This window comes from Amblyomma americanum, chromosome 6 (genome assembly GCF_052857255.1).
Source record: "Amblyomma americanum isolate KBUSLIRL-KWMA chromosome 6, ASM5285725v1, whole genome shotgun sequence".
Taxonomy (NCBI): Eukaryota; Metazoa; Arthropoda; class Arachnida; order Ixodida; family Ixodidae; genus Amblyomma; species Amblyomma americanum.
Window position 1 is genome coordinate 98,258,641 of NC_135502.1, and position 16,138 is coordinate 98,274,778.

The window sequence follows — 16,138 nt, forward strand, 5'->3', positions numbered from 1 at the left end:
CTCTTGAAATGCTCTACAATGCTTGAGGCAAAGACAACGACGTCATCTAAATATACCAAACAAATTTGGCACTTCAGGCCTGCCAGCACTGTATACATTACTCGCTGAAACGTCGCTGGTGCGGAACAGAGACCAAACAGCATCACCTTGAAAACAAAGAGCCCATCCGGAGTGATGAATGCTGTCTTCTCGCGATCTCTTTCGTGGACCTCAAATCGCCAGTAGCCGCTCTTGAGGTCCATCGATGAGGAATACTTGGCGTTGCAGAGCCGGTCCAGTGTGTCCTCGATTCGGGAGAGGGGGTAGACGTTCTTCTTTGTTATGTTGTTCAAGCGGCGGTAATCAATGCAGAATCGAAGCGCGCCGTCTTTCTCACTAGAAAAACCGGTGCCACCCATGGGCTGTTTTAAGGCTGAATGACGTCGTCGCGAAGCATATCATCGATTTGGTCCCGGATGGCTTGTCGTTCTCGCGGTGACACACGGTAGGAGCTTTGACGGAGAGGTCGGGCGTGTTGGTCGGTTATAATGCGATGCTTGGCAATTGGCGTTTGTCGGACCTTCGGTGATTACGAAAAACACTCGCTGTAGCTTCGAAGCAGATTGCGGATCTGGTCTTGTCTGTTCCGGGGCAGGAGTGGGTTGATGTCGAAAGTGGGCGAGTTCTTTTGGTCCGGCGAATCTTCTGCAGGTCGGTCGGAAAGGGGGAAGGAGTCTCGTACCACAGATATTTCGTCGAAGAAAGCAATCGTCGTTCCGCTGTTAATGTGCCGGTATTCTTCGCAGAAGTTAGTGAGCAGTACTTTGGCCTGGCCATTGCGGAAATGTGCGATGCCTCTTGCGATGCTGATTCCTCGGTCTAGAAGCAACTGCATGTTCCCCTCGATGATGGCTTCAGCGTTAATGGCTTTCGTGGCGCCTATGGTCACGATAACGCTTGAACGGGGTAGTACGCTCACGTCTTCCTCCAGGATGATCAGGGCAACGTGATTTTCCAGAGTTTTCATCGAAGCGATGGCTTCGTCCATCGAAAGCGTGATCAGCTTGGATCGCAGGTCGATGATCGCCTGATGCTCATTAATGAAATCCATGCCTAAGATCACTTTGCGGAAGCATTGTGGTAGCACAACAAAGGTCGCAGGATAGGTATGTCCTTTGACAGTCATTCGCGCTGTGCATCGTCCTGATGGCGTAATGAGGTGACCTCCTGCGTTGCGAATTTGTGGGCCGTCCCAAGCCGTTGTGACTTTCTCAGCTGCGTAGCGAATGTTCCATTCATCACCGAGTAATCGGCTCCTGTGTCGACTATAGCGGTAACTTTCCGGCCGTCGATAGTCAATTCTAAGTAGGATGTCCTGGCTCTTGCATTGCATGTTGCCCTCGGCGTCGGGTCACGGCTTCGTCGCGTATGCGAGTCGCGGGTGGGGCGTGTGGTCGAAGCTTTTCTGCGTGGCGTCGTCGTTTTGAAGCCAGTTTGCGTCGTGGTCGGGATTGTCATTTTGTGCGGCGTCGGCGCTGCGAGTGTAGGTTCTTCATGCGGCGTAGCGGGTGCAGAGTCTTCATGGGGCGTGGTCGGTGGAGGATCTTCGGCGTTTCGCTCGTGAGCAACCTCACTTCCAGAGGTTGCTGTCTTTAGTTTCCTCTACGGGTGGCTGTGAGACCTTCCTCGCACCGCGGCTGTGTAGCTGCGGCATGGCGAAGCAAAGCGCGAGGTTGTCGGTGATGGTGAGCGCGAAAGGCAGTTCGGCGTGTACTCCTCTCGACGCAGGTACTCGTCGATTTCCTGCGGACGTTGGCCGAAGCGTGGTCGCGGGGCGTCAACGGCAAATCCTCGAAGACCGATACGTCAGTACGGGCAGGGTCGAAGAATATGCCCGGCCTCACCGCAATGAAAGCACAACGGTTGGTTGTCGGAAGTCCTCCAGGCGTCGTATCTCCTGGGGCTTGAGCGTCGGTCATAGGCTGGGCGGGCGGGGGCTGGGAGTCAGCATTGTGGAACAAGTGGCTCATTTCGGGGAGGACGTAGGGGTTGTCGTTGGGGCTGACGAGTCCTTACTGCAGCGGCGTAGGTCATGGCCTGGGGTTCTGTGGCCGTCGCGGTGCCAAGTGCCTGTTGCACTTCTTCCCGTACCACATCCATCAGAGTCGCTGCTTGCGGCTGTGGGGAGGATGACAGTAATCGGCGTAGCTCCTTTCGGACGGTTTCGCGGGTAACTTCCCGCAAGTTCTTGCTGGTGGTGGCCGTCGTGTCCCAACGGATTGCACAGGCAGAGGAAGGACGATTGTAGTGCCGAACTCGGACGTCGAGGTTCTTCTCAATCGTGCAGGCTTCTTGCATGGATTCCTCGACAGTTTTTGGCGGCTGGCGGACGAGGCTGCCAAAGAGTTGTTCTTTTACGCCGCGCATCAAAAACTGAACTTTCTTTTCCTCGGTCATCTCGGCGTCGGCGAAATAGGTGCTTCATCTCTTCGACGTAACCATGGACGGGCTCATTCGGAAGCTGGATCCTGGACTGGATGAGTCGTTCGGCTCTTTCTTTCCTCACGACATTGGTGAATACCTTCAATAGTTCCCTCTTGAATAGCTCCCATGTCGTTAAAGACGACTCGTGGTTTCCGTACCACGTGCGTGCGGAGCCATCCATGGAGAAAAATACATGCCAAATTTTAGCCGCATCATCGCACTTGTTGAATGATGCCACGCGCTCAATTTGGTCCAACCATTCTTCGGGGTCTTCGCGTAGGGATCCATTGAAAGTTGGCGGCACCCGCGGCTGTTGCAGTATGATCGGTGTTGACATCTTCGGCGAGGTTGCGGTGCTCGTAGCAGCGTCTTTTTGTTGTCTGCTGCGGTCTGGCAGTGTCCTGAACTCAGGCTCCTCTTCCTGGAGACGTCGGCTGGCCCGCTGAGCTGCTGGCTCGTCCTCGGGTGCGAAGCGCTGAGGGCTGGCGTCACGACTTCAAGGGGGCGTCCGGAACATGGAAGCCTACCCCGGACCTCCAACAGATGTCACGAAGTGCTGACTGCAATCCATGGAGCAGAACGACAGGGAAGATGGCGTCTAAACAAAATTTATTTGGGGCTAGCTGACTTGCACCCAAAATGGACTGAATCACTCGGTGGCGGCGTAGCAGCAAACGTGCTCGGCGGTCGTCGTACAAAGTGTCCGCCGCTGTCGGCCGTGCTCAATTTAAAGCTGATAACGAACTTTCTAGATAAAGCGTGCAAAGTTACTAGAACATTCTGGAACAACGTAGAATCAGCTCTGCCTGGCTGCGATCAATCGAGATTAATCTAGCCGCGTCCACTCCACTCTACTCCACCATGAATATAGAGAACTATAGTTCTCTATATTCATTCTCATGGCACGGATCTGTGGTCACTGCTTGCCCTAAGTAGATGCATTTCCTTACCGCTTTCAGTTCTTCACTACCAATTGTAAACCATTCCATTGCCGCTCTTCTGAACATTACAGATGGTCTCTTAGAGTAACGGAGTGGAATCGAACAGAAGGCAAACATAGGAGGGGGCGGCCGAGAGTCAGGGTAGGTGTACGAGATTTGGATGTTAGCGAAGATAAGGCCATCGCAGCTGTCCTCGGAGAGGGTTAATTGGGGGTCATTGGTAGAGGCCTTTGTCCCGCGGTAAACGTAGTTAGACTGTGATAACGATGGGATCAGTTAGTAAAGTTGATTATAGTCATCGCGCTAGAAAGAGAATGCCTATCAACCTACCCAGCGTGACAGTGGCCCTGAATCCCAGGAAATCCTCTGCCGGGTTCATTTGTACGTAGCGCAGAGCAACGAGGTTCCCGGAGCTCACCAGGCTGTCACCCCGGTCTAAGCCGCAGAAGACGCCCAGCGACGGGGCATTCGCGGTGCCGCCGTCGAAGACTTCGACGTAGTCGCTGCGACGATCATTGCCCAATTCGTGGCAACTGCAAGATGCAACACGAAACGACGTTGATGCTGAGGTATTGGAGCCGGGGTCAAATTTTTCGTCACCATACGGCCCGTGTGCCAGTCTTTATTACTGCAAAGGGAGGAAACTTCCGGCTTAGCTTTCGCTCATAGCACGTGCACCAGCTAATGATATTCTAATTCGAATAAGTAACAAACGGGGACTTGGGCATGACACGCAGTGCGTACGCGCACAAAATGAGACTGTCGTGGTCAGTTATGTGGACGCCGTAGACACCACGAGAAGAGAGAGGTGGTAGGGAGTAGCAGCGGCTCAAATGTTGTGAAGAGGCTTAAAAATTTGAAAGTTTGAAAGCTAGAAGACCAGGTGCGACTGCCGAACGACATGCGTATCTAAAAGCATCGTCTTGTTGACCCTAAAGACTGCAATGACGCTGTGACGTCTCAACGACATTATCTTTTTATCTTTCCTTGAGCCAAAATCAGTATGTGCGTAAACATTCAATAGGGTCTTGACTACATAAGTCGTCGCAAAAGACCTCAAATAAGAACCCTGTGCTTTCTTTTTAAACTTAGTTATTGTCTCTTGCTGTTCATGCTTCGCATTTCATGTGTAACGGTTTATCATTTCTCTCAGAATTGATGCATGAGAGGGTACTGTTAGGATCGTATGAGTACGATTAATGTTGCTGCATGTCGTACGTAGACAGTAGCCAGGTTTCGTGCTATCAAAGTGCACCTCGTGAAAGGACAGTATATGCGCATATGGAAGCACATGGTACACGTTTCTAGTCGTGTTTCACCAAAATGAAGCGCTTGCTTCCCCATTTTCACATGAAGACGTAAATGTTCAATTCTGCTATAGTTTCGGCTGCACAAATGTCAACGGCCTTGAAGAGAAAACGCTACACGCCGTGCCCATTCGAATGCTTCGCAACGAAGGCGGAATCGCCGCAGTTCCGGTTCGCTCACCCGCGGCGCATGTGGAAGGCGTCGGGAAAGTCGACCCTGATGCGAGACCTGGGTGGTCCGCGGATGGTCCAGTCGCACGTGACAGCGTGCGAGGGCCCCCCGTGCGGGTAGCCCGGTGACGTCACCTCGCGGCTCTTTCGCTCCCTGCTCAGCTGAAGTGGGCCGCCGCAGTCGGTGCCCGACTCCTCCCAGCGTATGCGGAATCGCTGCGATCGTCGGAGAAGACAGCGCATTTGAGGATAGTAGCTACGACAACAACAAATTGATGGCAAGGAAAAAATTTATGAACAAAGAAATATAGGCTTCATACTGGAGATCGGGTTATGTAAGTTGCCGAAGTGGACAAACCTTATAGCGCCAAGAAGGGCCAGAAATTGCAAAGGCGATCACCATTCGAAATAATTGTTGCATATGTTGCATAATTATGCGCTGTCAGTGCACGTGAAAGAACCCCAGGTGGTCGAAATTTCCGGAGCCCTTTACTACGGCGTCCCTCATAGCCTGAGTCGCTTTGGGACGTTAAACCCCCTTAAAACAAACCATAATTATGCGCTCGTAAGGCGAGCGTAGGTTGTTTAAATAGATGTGTGCTCTGAAAAATAACAAACGAATGAATGAATGAATGAATGAATGAATGAATGAATGAATGAATGAATGAATGAATGAATGAATGAATGAATGAATGAATGAATGTAAGCTCTGTGTCCATACAGGCACGCACAAATATACGAGCTTTGTCCATAAAGTTCCGAGACTGAGTCCATTTAAAAGGTGCGCTTAACATTGGAATGATATGTGCAGCACCCCTTCTAAGTAGTCTCCCTTGCAATCTATACACAGTTTCCAACACTTCTTGAGGTCTTGGAAACAGTTCGAAAACGCTTCTTTTGGCAAGGCTGTCAGCTCCTTTGTCGTGGCGCCTTGAATGGCCTCCACGCTCCCCATTCAGCGACCTTTTAGGGCTCTCTTCACACGCGGAAACAGGAAAAAATCGCATGGGTAGAGGTCAGGCGGGTATAGCCGATGGGAAAGTACAGTAATGCCCTGCTGGGCGAGAAATATTGTCACACTGAGAGCAGTGTGCGGCCTGTTATCGTGGAGAAAGCTGCATTTTCCCGATGCCCACAAGTCAGGGTGACGGCGTCGCAATGCATCACGCATGTGGTGGAGCACGCGGATAGAAAACTCGTGATTCACCGTCTGTCCTTGTGGGACGAACTCATGGTGTATCGCACCTCTGGCATCGAAAAAAAAACTATCAGCATCGTCTTTGCTGCGGTCTTCTGTCGCCGCACCTTTCTCGACGCCGGAGAGCTTGTGGACCGCCATTCGGCGCTCTGCCTCTTTGATTGAGGATCGTATTGAAAACACCATGTATTTTTCTTCAGCAGTGATGCTGTCGACGAATGCAGCATCTTTCTCCACCTCGGAGAGCAAATCAGCGCTCACTGATGCCCGCGTGTTCTTCTGGTCCTGTGTGAGGAAGTGCGGCACAAGTCTGGCATTCAGATTTCGTATCCCCAAGTTCTCACGCAAAATTTGGTGGCATGTTGTCTTACTAATGTCGAGAGCATCTGATAGCATGCGGACTTTAATGTTGCGGTCTTACTGTACGATTTCCTTTATTCGAGCCACGTTGTTTTCATTCCGTGAGGTTGAAAGGCGCCCCTGCCTTGTGTCATCTTCCACCGACGTTCTCCCCGAAACGAATCTCTTGTGCCACTCAAAAACTCGGGCCCGCGATAATGTCTCGTTGCCGTAAGCGTCATGATGAAGCTCATACGTCTGTGTGGCAGTCTTGCCGAGCTTCACACAGAATTTTATGTTTACACGCTGTTAGAGGTGGACGTCCATCTCTCCACATTCACTCGAGCAGAATGATCAGACGACTAGTGACAACGTATTTTTCTACATCTAGTGCCACCTAGCGGCTGCCACAGCAATTAACATATATAGCTCAGGGGAGCCAGAAAATATTGCCCTATACATACGCACCAACATTTGTTTTGTTCAATCATTTCTAGAGAAAACAATAAATCAGTATCGAGACTTTACGGACAAAGGTTGTACTTTTTGCTATGCATACTCGCTCTTGAAGGACGTGCAGTGCAGTTTCTTAAATAAATCAACTCCGTATATACGCCAGCGCTGCAACCATTGCGTCCTGATAAATTTCTCGGCACAGCACCTTAGTGCCCTTCAGTTCCCTTGCGGTTTCAGCGTGAGAAACAAAAAAAAAACAATAAAGGGAGTGTCTTTCTCACAAACACCTTCGGGCATTGCTCGCATCAGGAAGTAGCTGCAATAGTAGGTATTTAGTAATTTTAAGTTAAAACTATCACGGTGGGCACTTAAGGTCCTAACGTGCTGTGAATGCAAAAGCATCCTTTGGTCTTAAGGCCTGAACCATAAATGCTTTTGACCTAATGGCTTTTACCACAAAGATTTTTACCACAAAAGCCGTTAACCTAAATGTCTTTATCCGGAAGGCATTTACCGTCAATGCCTTCAGCATAATTGCCTTTTGTGTGAAGGTCTCTGACATCTCACCTAAAGATCTTCACCTGAAGGGATTTAAATTGGAGGCCTTCATCCTAAAGATCGTTCACCTAAATGCCTCTATCATAAAGGCTTTTATTATGCTATTGTCATTAATGACCCTCATCATTATTTAGTAACTTCTTTATTCATTCACAAACTCCCACTATCACTATTTTTAATCATCACTTCACTAACCATCCCTATCAGTCACTACTGTCCCGCCTGATGTGTTTGCTTTATTGGCTGCCTACTCTGACAAAATGCGAGACCGTACGTGGTGACGTCGTGAGGCTTTGATACTATTTTTCTTGGTCAACTCCACCGGGTTTCGTTCCTGATGAGGCGTATAATGTTTGCGCATTAAAAAATATCGTCCAATGCAAAATAAAGTTTTATGACGGCGGCTAACTGTATAAGCGGTTTGATGCTTGAACGGGCCTGCTTCCGTTGGGGAGACTCTCAAACATAAGTGCAGGTCCAGAGGCTCAGACACGTAGCCAATCAGATGCGTAAGGTGCAATAGTTAGGCCTACTAAAATTAGGATTTAAAAAATAAAACACTACATTTGGCGTCATCGTCAGGCTATCTGAGACTACCTCTTACCGAAATGTAGATGCCACAACGGACGCCCCTTTTGTTCTTGTTTTTAGTTCTTCACTTTATCAAGTGGCGAAGAAGGACGTACCCCCTTCTGAGGGCTGTCGCGACGGTAGACGATATACGCTGTGGGTGAGGAGGTTTTCGGTAGTTCCTGCTGCCTGGAAGAGCTGCCGCAGAACTTGCCCTGGCCCAGAGGGGGAGAGTCGCGCTGCCCTCCGTTCAGGACCTGCCAGGGAGACAAGGCCTCGTAGGTGAGCACTGAGTACTACAATGGCAGACGTTCCAACGCACGGATGACCTTTCTTGTTTGTTTCAGCCTGTTTGATTTACTATCAGATCCCGAGCTCGAACAAAGGTTCAGTATGCTGCACACATTTAAGACATCACTAATATCTGTGCATACGATCAATTGACGAACTGAGCCGCCGCGGTGGCTGAGTGGTTATGGCGCTCGGCTGCAGGCCCGAAAGACGCGGGTTCGATCCCGGCCGCTGTCGAATTTCAGTGGAGGCGAAATTCTAGAGGCCCATGTACTGTTCGACGTCAGTGCACGTTAAAGAACCCCAGGTGGTCGAAATTCCCGGAACCCTTCACTACGGCGTCTCTCATAGCCTGAGTCGCTTTGGGACGTTAAACCAAACCAAACACAAACCAAACCAAAGCAATTGACGAAGCATTAAATTGGACATATTAACGTAAAAAGCATGAAAATTTGTTATATTATGTAATTAGTTTAGAGTTTGCAATCGATCTGTTCGGAACAGGAGGTAGCCACAGATCTTCGCGCTTCTTAATTTATGTGCAGAAACATTTCATAAATGGCTCTTAAGACAAGTGTGCGCAGGCTGCATATGCTCTACAAGCGTAACCATTTGCACATTCAAACTGTGATGACGTCACCATCACCTCCATGCTAATTTCGCCGCTGCGATCCAGGACGTCGAATTAGGTTTCTGCCTAGCTTTCATGGCATCCGCCAGTTTAGTTGCCTGTATTTCCTAAGCAAGGCTGCCCGAACGAACGAAACAGTACGAGGTTCAAGCTAAAACTATGCATTTCGCGTTCCCTAGGCTACTACAAGGTAATTGGAGCTTGTGCTGTCTCCAGTTAGACAGGAAAATGACAGCTGGGGGAGCTGGTGCATCATGACTCACCCAGGAAGAGGTAGCTCAATACCTCTGTTAGCTGCAGGCGCTACGTGAACAATCGTGTACATTCTCACTGGCCGTGAGAATATTGGTCTGGACGGGACGAGAGTGAGGTACTGTACACATAAACACGTAAGTTAAGCACGTAACTTTTTTTGGACGAGGGGCGCAAGCAGGTTCGGCAGTCGTCACACTGACTTGCGGCGCACTTCTAAAATATGCACAACCAATTTTAATGGCCGCCTTCTCGGATTCAAGAAACCGAAACTATGCCGCTATTCGGTCCCCTGACGTCATACTCAAATAGTTCCGCCCAAGGTTTTTAGATAAGGGCAGTTGGAGAACAGCGGCGGCGCGCCAGGTAGCAGAGCGGACCCAATATAGTGCCCGCCTCGGTGGTGGCGCAGCGGTCGCTTTGGGAAGGGTGCCTCGTCTGCTACTTCCAGCTTGAGGAGCGTCAGCAGACAGTGACTCATGTGTGTACATAAACGTGCTTATAATGAATATGAACGTAAGTTGGGCCTTCATCTCTTTTGTATTAATGAAACAAGATGGCTTAGTAGCATTTGTAACCATAACCTTAGCCGGGCACATTGAAGTCGCGTTGGCAAGCAGCTTATCACATGCTTATTTGATACGAATTCAAGAAGTAAAGCTACCGTGCTCCCAGTATCGATCACTTTACTTATAGCAAATGCCTCAACCATCAGGACGATTATATTTCCATCTGGACGCATCAAAACAGAGAAAGTGGCTGAAGAAAAAATTAAAAGTGCGTATGCCGCAGGAAGAAAAAGAAAGAAATGGAATTTAGTGCCTTTTTAAGCTTTTGCCAGGTTTTATTTACGGACACTCAACCTTTAGTGATCCAATCAATAGAGGAAAGTTTACAGTATGCTTTGCAAAACCGCATATTACACATGCGATGAACCCAACGAACGAGAGGGTGAGCGGCCCGTCGCGTGTTTCTATGATTTTAGCTGCGTGGGACCGCGGAAAGAAGGGCTTTAAGCTTCGGCCGAGATCTACAGACAAAAGCTCAACCCCGAGCATCCTGGCCTCTCGTTTCGCAGGCGTAGAGCGCACGCGAACTTAGCAATACGTAGACGAGCGCGGCTTGAAGCAGCCGCGCCCGGCGCAGACGATGCGAGGCGCGAGTCAGCGTAGGCCAGTTATGCAGCAAACTGTCCTCGTCATCAAGCGCAGCCAATGGCCGTAGCGGTGGCGAAGAGAAAACCAAGAAAACTAACTTGGTACTGTCAAAACCTAGAGAGATGGCGCTCGCGTCTCTTTGAGATGAAAGCGGCAACGAAAGTGGGGCCGCATCCCGGGGGCAAGTTTTCCAACTGTCCCTATCTAAAAACGTTGATCATTGTAATTGAAAGGCACCGAAACCACACACACGCGAGAGAAGGGAACTGGACAGAGCGATACTCACGACTAGTTTAATTTGCAGAAACCCCATACGTACATATATATGCAGTCAGCCAGCGCCTGCGCAAGGAACATTTCAGACATCAAGTTGTACACTATAACCTTCGCTCAAAAACTTTTTTTCCGCCTTATACTAAGATATAGATGTTTCGCTGGCGCAAAAACTGCCTTTCTTGCTGATATAGAACGCTTCAATCAGTTCTCTGGCTTTCACATTGCCACTCCTGGCAAGAATCCGCCCCTTTGAAAAACATGTCCCACAAGAGCGTGAAGGGCAGGGCCTAATCTGTCACGCTAAACTTGAGTCCTCTTTATTTTGTTCCACGTTTCGTTCATGTGCTCTGATTCGCTCGTTGACAAAGCGCCCGGTTTGTCCTATATAGGGACAACCACTCGAGAGGGGAATTTGATAAACTACCCCTTCGGTGAATGCCATGAATGGTCGCCCATGCTTGGTGCTGCTGCCTCTTTCTTTTCCTTTGTGCTTTCTTTTTACGACTGGATGGCAAACGCTTCCGAGCTTCAGGGAGGCTAATAACACGAGCGCAACACCGTGATTGCTCGCAACCTTTTTTTAGATTGTGGGCTAATTTGCGCACATACGGCACCGCCACAGGCTTCACCTCTTCTCGAGGGACCTCTGCCCCAGCTCGCACTGCCCTGGACTTTATCTTCTGCAAGAGGCTTTCGGCGACCCCTATCACAAGCGAACCTGGGGACCCGGCTGAAGCCAGCCTGGCCAATTGGTTGTCAAAACTCGGTCGCATCTTCTGAACGCATGACATCCTTAGCGCAGACTCAAGACAAAGTGAACCAATGCCTCTTTTCACTAACTTGGAATGCGAGGAGTCAAATGGCCGAAGCTCCTTTTTTTTTGCTCGCGGAGCGTAAGCCCAACACACCTGATCCGTACCGAACTCAATCTTAAGATCTAAAAACTAAAAAAATTGCCCACAGTTGATTCAGATGTAAAATCTATGCCTTCTACATGTTGTTTAAATAGGGATAAAACATCGTGTGCAGCTTTAGCAAAGTTCAAGCTTGCGTCCTTGGTTAAAACAATCAAAAAATTGTCCACGTATTCAAAAGCTTTAAAAACTTTGTTGGCAGGTAAAACCTGTTGAAGGACTTGGTCCATTTGGGAAAGGAAAATGTTACATAATACCGGCGCGACACGCGATACAATACGAATGCCCGCATTTTGCAAAAAATACCACTCGTTAAATGTTATAAAAGTGTACTCCGAGTAAAACTTTAAAGCAGTTAAAAATTCATTAATAGAAATACCGGCAAAGTTCTGGAAAGAAACAGATCATTTATTTTAATATATTCCCTGACTGGAGTAAATAGGGAATCGTAGGGTACAGAATAAAATAAATCAACAATGTCCACGGAAAAGGCACGCCCAACCTCCAAGCCTTAGATTTCAAGAATTCAAAAACTTTTTCTGATCTATTCGTAAAAAACAAATCACCTACATCCATTTTCCTCAAAAGCTTCAATAATAAAAGACTAATCTGCTTCTGCCTTTTCCGTAACTATCGTTCTGAATGGCAAGCCTTGCTTGTGCGTTTTCCCCGCAAAGAACACTCTCAGCGCTTTATTTTTGCTTTCACAAGATGCGATCGAGTTTTGACGACCAAAGGCTGGCTTCAGCCGTGTCTTCTGATTCGCTTGTGATAGGGGTCGCCGAAAGCCTCTTGCAGAATATAAAGTCCAGGGCAATGCGAGCAGTGGCAGAGGTCCCTCGAGAAGAGGTGATGCCTGTGGAGGTGCCGTACGTGCACAAGTTGGCCCACAATCAAAAAAAGGTTGTGAGCAATCAAGGTGTTGCGCTCGTGTTATCGGCCTCCTTGAAGCTCGGAAGCGTTCGCCCTCGAGTCGAAAAAAGAAAGCAAAAATAAAAAGAAAGAGGCTTGAGAACCAAGCAAGGGCGATCATTCATGAAATTCAGCGAGGGGTAGTTTATGAAATTCCCCTCTCATGTGATTCTTCCTCTATAGGACAAACCGGGCGCTCTGTCAACGAGCGAATCAGAGGACATGAATGAAACGTGGAACAAATTAAAGAGGGCCCAAATATACCATAACATATTAGGCCCTGCCCTTCACGCTCTTGTGGGACATGTTTTTTAAAGGTGCGGATTCTTGCCAGGAGTAGCAATGTGAAAGCCAGAGAACTAATTGAAGCGTTCTATATCAGCTAGAAAGGCAGTTTTTGCGTAAGCGAAACATCTATATCTTTGTATAAGGCGGAAAAAAGTTTGTTGAGCGATGCTTATTGTGTACGACTTGATGTATGAATATGTTCCTTGCGCAGGCGCTGTCTTACTATATATATATATATATATATATATATATATATATATATATATATATATATATATATATATATATATATATATATATATATATTGCCACCTAGTGTTGCCAGGTGGCGCAAGCTGTCCGCGAAGACGATGAGGTTGCGATCGTGCTATCGCGGATCGGCCGCCATTACCGTCTCCTCTTGCCAACTCCAGCTGTTGAAGCGTCTCTCCGTGAGAACTCCGTGACAATTTGGTGGAGCCTGCTGGGTACGAGTATCCCATGCAAGAAACCCCTCCAGGGAGCCGTGCCGCCAGCCCTGCGCCGATTGACACCCCGGTACACCGCTTCAGCCGGAGGCTGCAGGGACTTTCACCGGAGCTTGGAACACTCGCGACAGTCATGATGCCAGCCACCGGTATTCTCACGCAAGCTGCCGGTGCTACACCTGCCCACTATACCTTGCAGACCCCGCGGGTTCCCAAGGCCTTCCACGGGGACCTTTTCGAAGACGTGGAGGACTGGTTCCTTCACTTCGAGCGTGTGGCTGCTTATAACCAGTGGGACGACGCCGCGAAACTAAGAAACGTCTACTTTAGCCTAGAGGATGGCGCCCGCACGTGGTTTGAGAACCGTGAGGAAGTTCTAACTTCCTGGCGAGAGTTTCGCCGTCGCCTGCTGGAGGCCTACACCAGCGCGGATCGCCGCGAAAGAGCGGAGCGGGCAATCCAGTCCCGTGTCCAGCTACCGAACGAAAGCGTACAAATGTACGTCGAGGACATGACGCGGCTCTTCAGGAGAGCTGATCCTGCCATGCCTGAAGAGAAGAAACTTCGGCACTTAATGAGAGGCGTCAAAGAGCAGCTGTTCGCAGGCCTCGTGCGCAGCCCACCATCTACAGTTGCTGCATTTCTTTCGGAAGCCACAACGATGGAGAAGGTCCTGCAACAGCGTTGCGCCAGTTACGACCGGCCCGTGCATGCTGCTGCAGTCACATCATCGTTTGCCACCATCGGACAGCATCCTGATGATTTGCGGGAACTTATTCGCACAATCGTGCGTGAGGAGCTTCACAAATTTTGTAGCCCGTCGCAGCCTGCGCTCGGTTCCATCTCCGCTCTTGTACGAGAGGAGGTGCAACAGGCGTTCCGGGGCCCTGTTCCTGTGGTCGACGTACCACCTCTGCCTGGGGACTACCACCGTCCGACGTACGCCGAAGTTGCAAGGCGTCCGGCTCCCGCTTCGCCGCCACCAATTCACGCCACGCCTCAAGCCCCGCGGCCCTCTGTGCAACCGGTGCAGTACTTCGAGGATCGTCGAGCACCCCTCCGAAAGGCCGACGTTTGGCGTACGCCTAACCGACGACCGCTCTGTTTTCACTGCGGAGAGCCAGGTCACCTTTATCGAAATTGTTATTACCGACGCATCGGCATCCAAGGCTTCCGCACCGACTCACCGAGACCCCGTCAAGGGGAACGACCCCCTGAAATTGAAGAATTCCTTGCGGACCAGCGCAATCCATCCCGAGCGCAGCGGCAGTCGCGCTCACCGTCACCGAGGCGCTCTTCCCCGACACCTCCCGGCTTCTCGCGAGCGGCACCGGGCCGATCGCCAAGTCCTCGTCGGGAAAACTGAAACCCGCGACCTTCGGGGGCGAGGTCGCTGGGGGGCGCTGTGCTGAAGACCTCCCGTCGTCGCCGCTACAATCCGACAAAAACCCGCCGACGCCATCACCAGAGTTAAAAAACCGCGTTTCTTTAGAAATACCCGTTCTTATCGATGGTCGCAGAGTAAGCGCATTAGTTGATACCGGGGCCGATTATTCGATCTTAAGTGGACAACTGGCGACCATTCTGAAAAAAGTGATTACCCCTTGGCCTGGCGCGCACCTTCGAACTGCCGGCGGTCATCTGGTTACGCCCAAGGGTATGTGCACTGCTCGCGTTCAGATCAGCAAGTCCACGTTCGTCGTCAGCTGCATCGTCCTGGGCGAGTGTTCTCGGGACCTAATCCTCGGCATCGACTTTCTGCGGGAGTATGGAGCAATTATCGATCTGCGCAACCGAATCGTCATGTTTTCCACAGAGCAAGCCGCCGAACTCGACAACTCCTGCCAACGCAGTGCCGCACTTCGCGTTTTCGCCGACAGCGTCACACTTCCGCCCCGTAGCAGTGTTTTGATTGAAGTCGCCTGTGCTGAGTTGCACGACGCTGAAGCAGTCGCCGAGGCTAATCATTCGCTCCTCCTGACTCAAGGCATCTGCGCCGCTCGAAGCTTACTAACAATTCGCGCTGGCCGGTCTGCGATCCTTGTTACAAATTTTTCTCCAGAGCACCGGCACCTTTTCTCTGGAACTGCGATCGCTACCGCTGAAGCGGTTGTGGATGTTCCGGTCTGCTTTGCGTTCGCGGCAGCGGCCCCTGACGACCAATCATCGCGCGCCACTGACGACCAATCTGTTCCGAATGTCGACATCAACTGCAACCTCCCCGAAGGAAAGCGCCTGGCCTTAGAGCACTTGCTATTGGAGTATAAACAGTGTTTCGCTTCTTCGTCGAAAGTTCGTCAAACGCCCCTAACGCAACACCGGATCATTACGTATGACGACGCTCGCCCTATCCGCCAGCAGCCTTATCGTGTTTCCGCCAAAGAACGGGAAGTAATCCAAAAGCAAGTTCAGGAGATGATTGACGACGGTGTAGTTCAACCTTCCCAAAGCCCGTGGTCTTCGCCTGTTGTCCTTGTTAAAAAGAAGGATGGAACACTTCGATTCTGCGTGGACTACCGTAAATTAAACAATGTGACTAAAAAGGACGTCTACCCGTTGCCCCGCATTGATGACTCCCTGGACAGATTACGGCGTGCTAAGTACTTTTCATCCATTGACCTGAAGAGCGGTTATTGGCAAATTGAAGTGGACGAACGGGACCGCGAAAAAACTGCCTTCGTTACACCAGATGGCCTCTATGAATTCAAGGTGCTGCCTTTTGGCTTGTGCTCTGCGCCAGCGACGTTTCAACGGATGATGAACACTGTCCTCACCGGCCTCAAGTGGCAAAGTTGTCTTGTATACCTGGACGACGTTGTCGTTTTTTGAGAAACTTTTGAACAGCATCTCGTGCGCCTGCGAACTGTCCTCAGAGCCCTCCATTCCGCTGACCTTACGCTGAAGCCCCAGAAGTGCCACTTCGGTTACACAGAGCTCAGGTTCCTCG

The 16,138-nt window shown here is 50.1% G+C and overlaps 1 protein-coding gene across 1 annotated transcript in view; it reads right to left on the minus strand.

Moving 5' to 3' along the window:
* The window catches only part of LOC144093912 (cubilin-like), a 245,887-nt gene that overhangs the window by 101,740 nt on the left and 128,009 nt on the right, over positions 1-16,138 (minus strand). Inside the window, exons 42-44 of the mRNA XM_077627662.1 lie at positions 8,120-8,260; positions 4,893-5,098; positions 3,735-3,937 (exon numbers count right to left, since the gene is read on the minus strand). Coding sequence (XP_077483788.1) covers positions 3,735-3,937; positions 4,893-5,098; positions 8,120-8,260 — 550 coding nt within the window. The remainder of the gene's footprint in view (positions 1-3,734; positions 3,938-4,892; positions 5,099-8,119; positions 8,261-16,138) is intronic.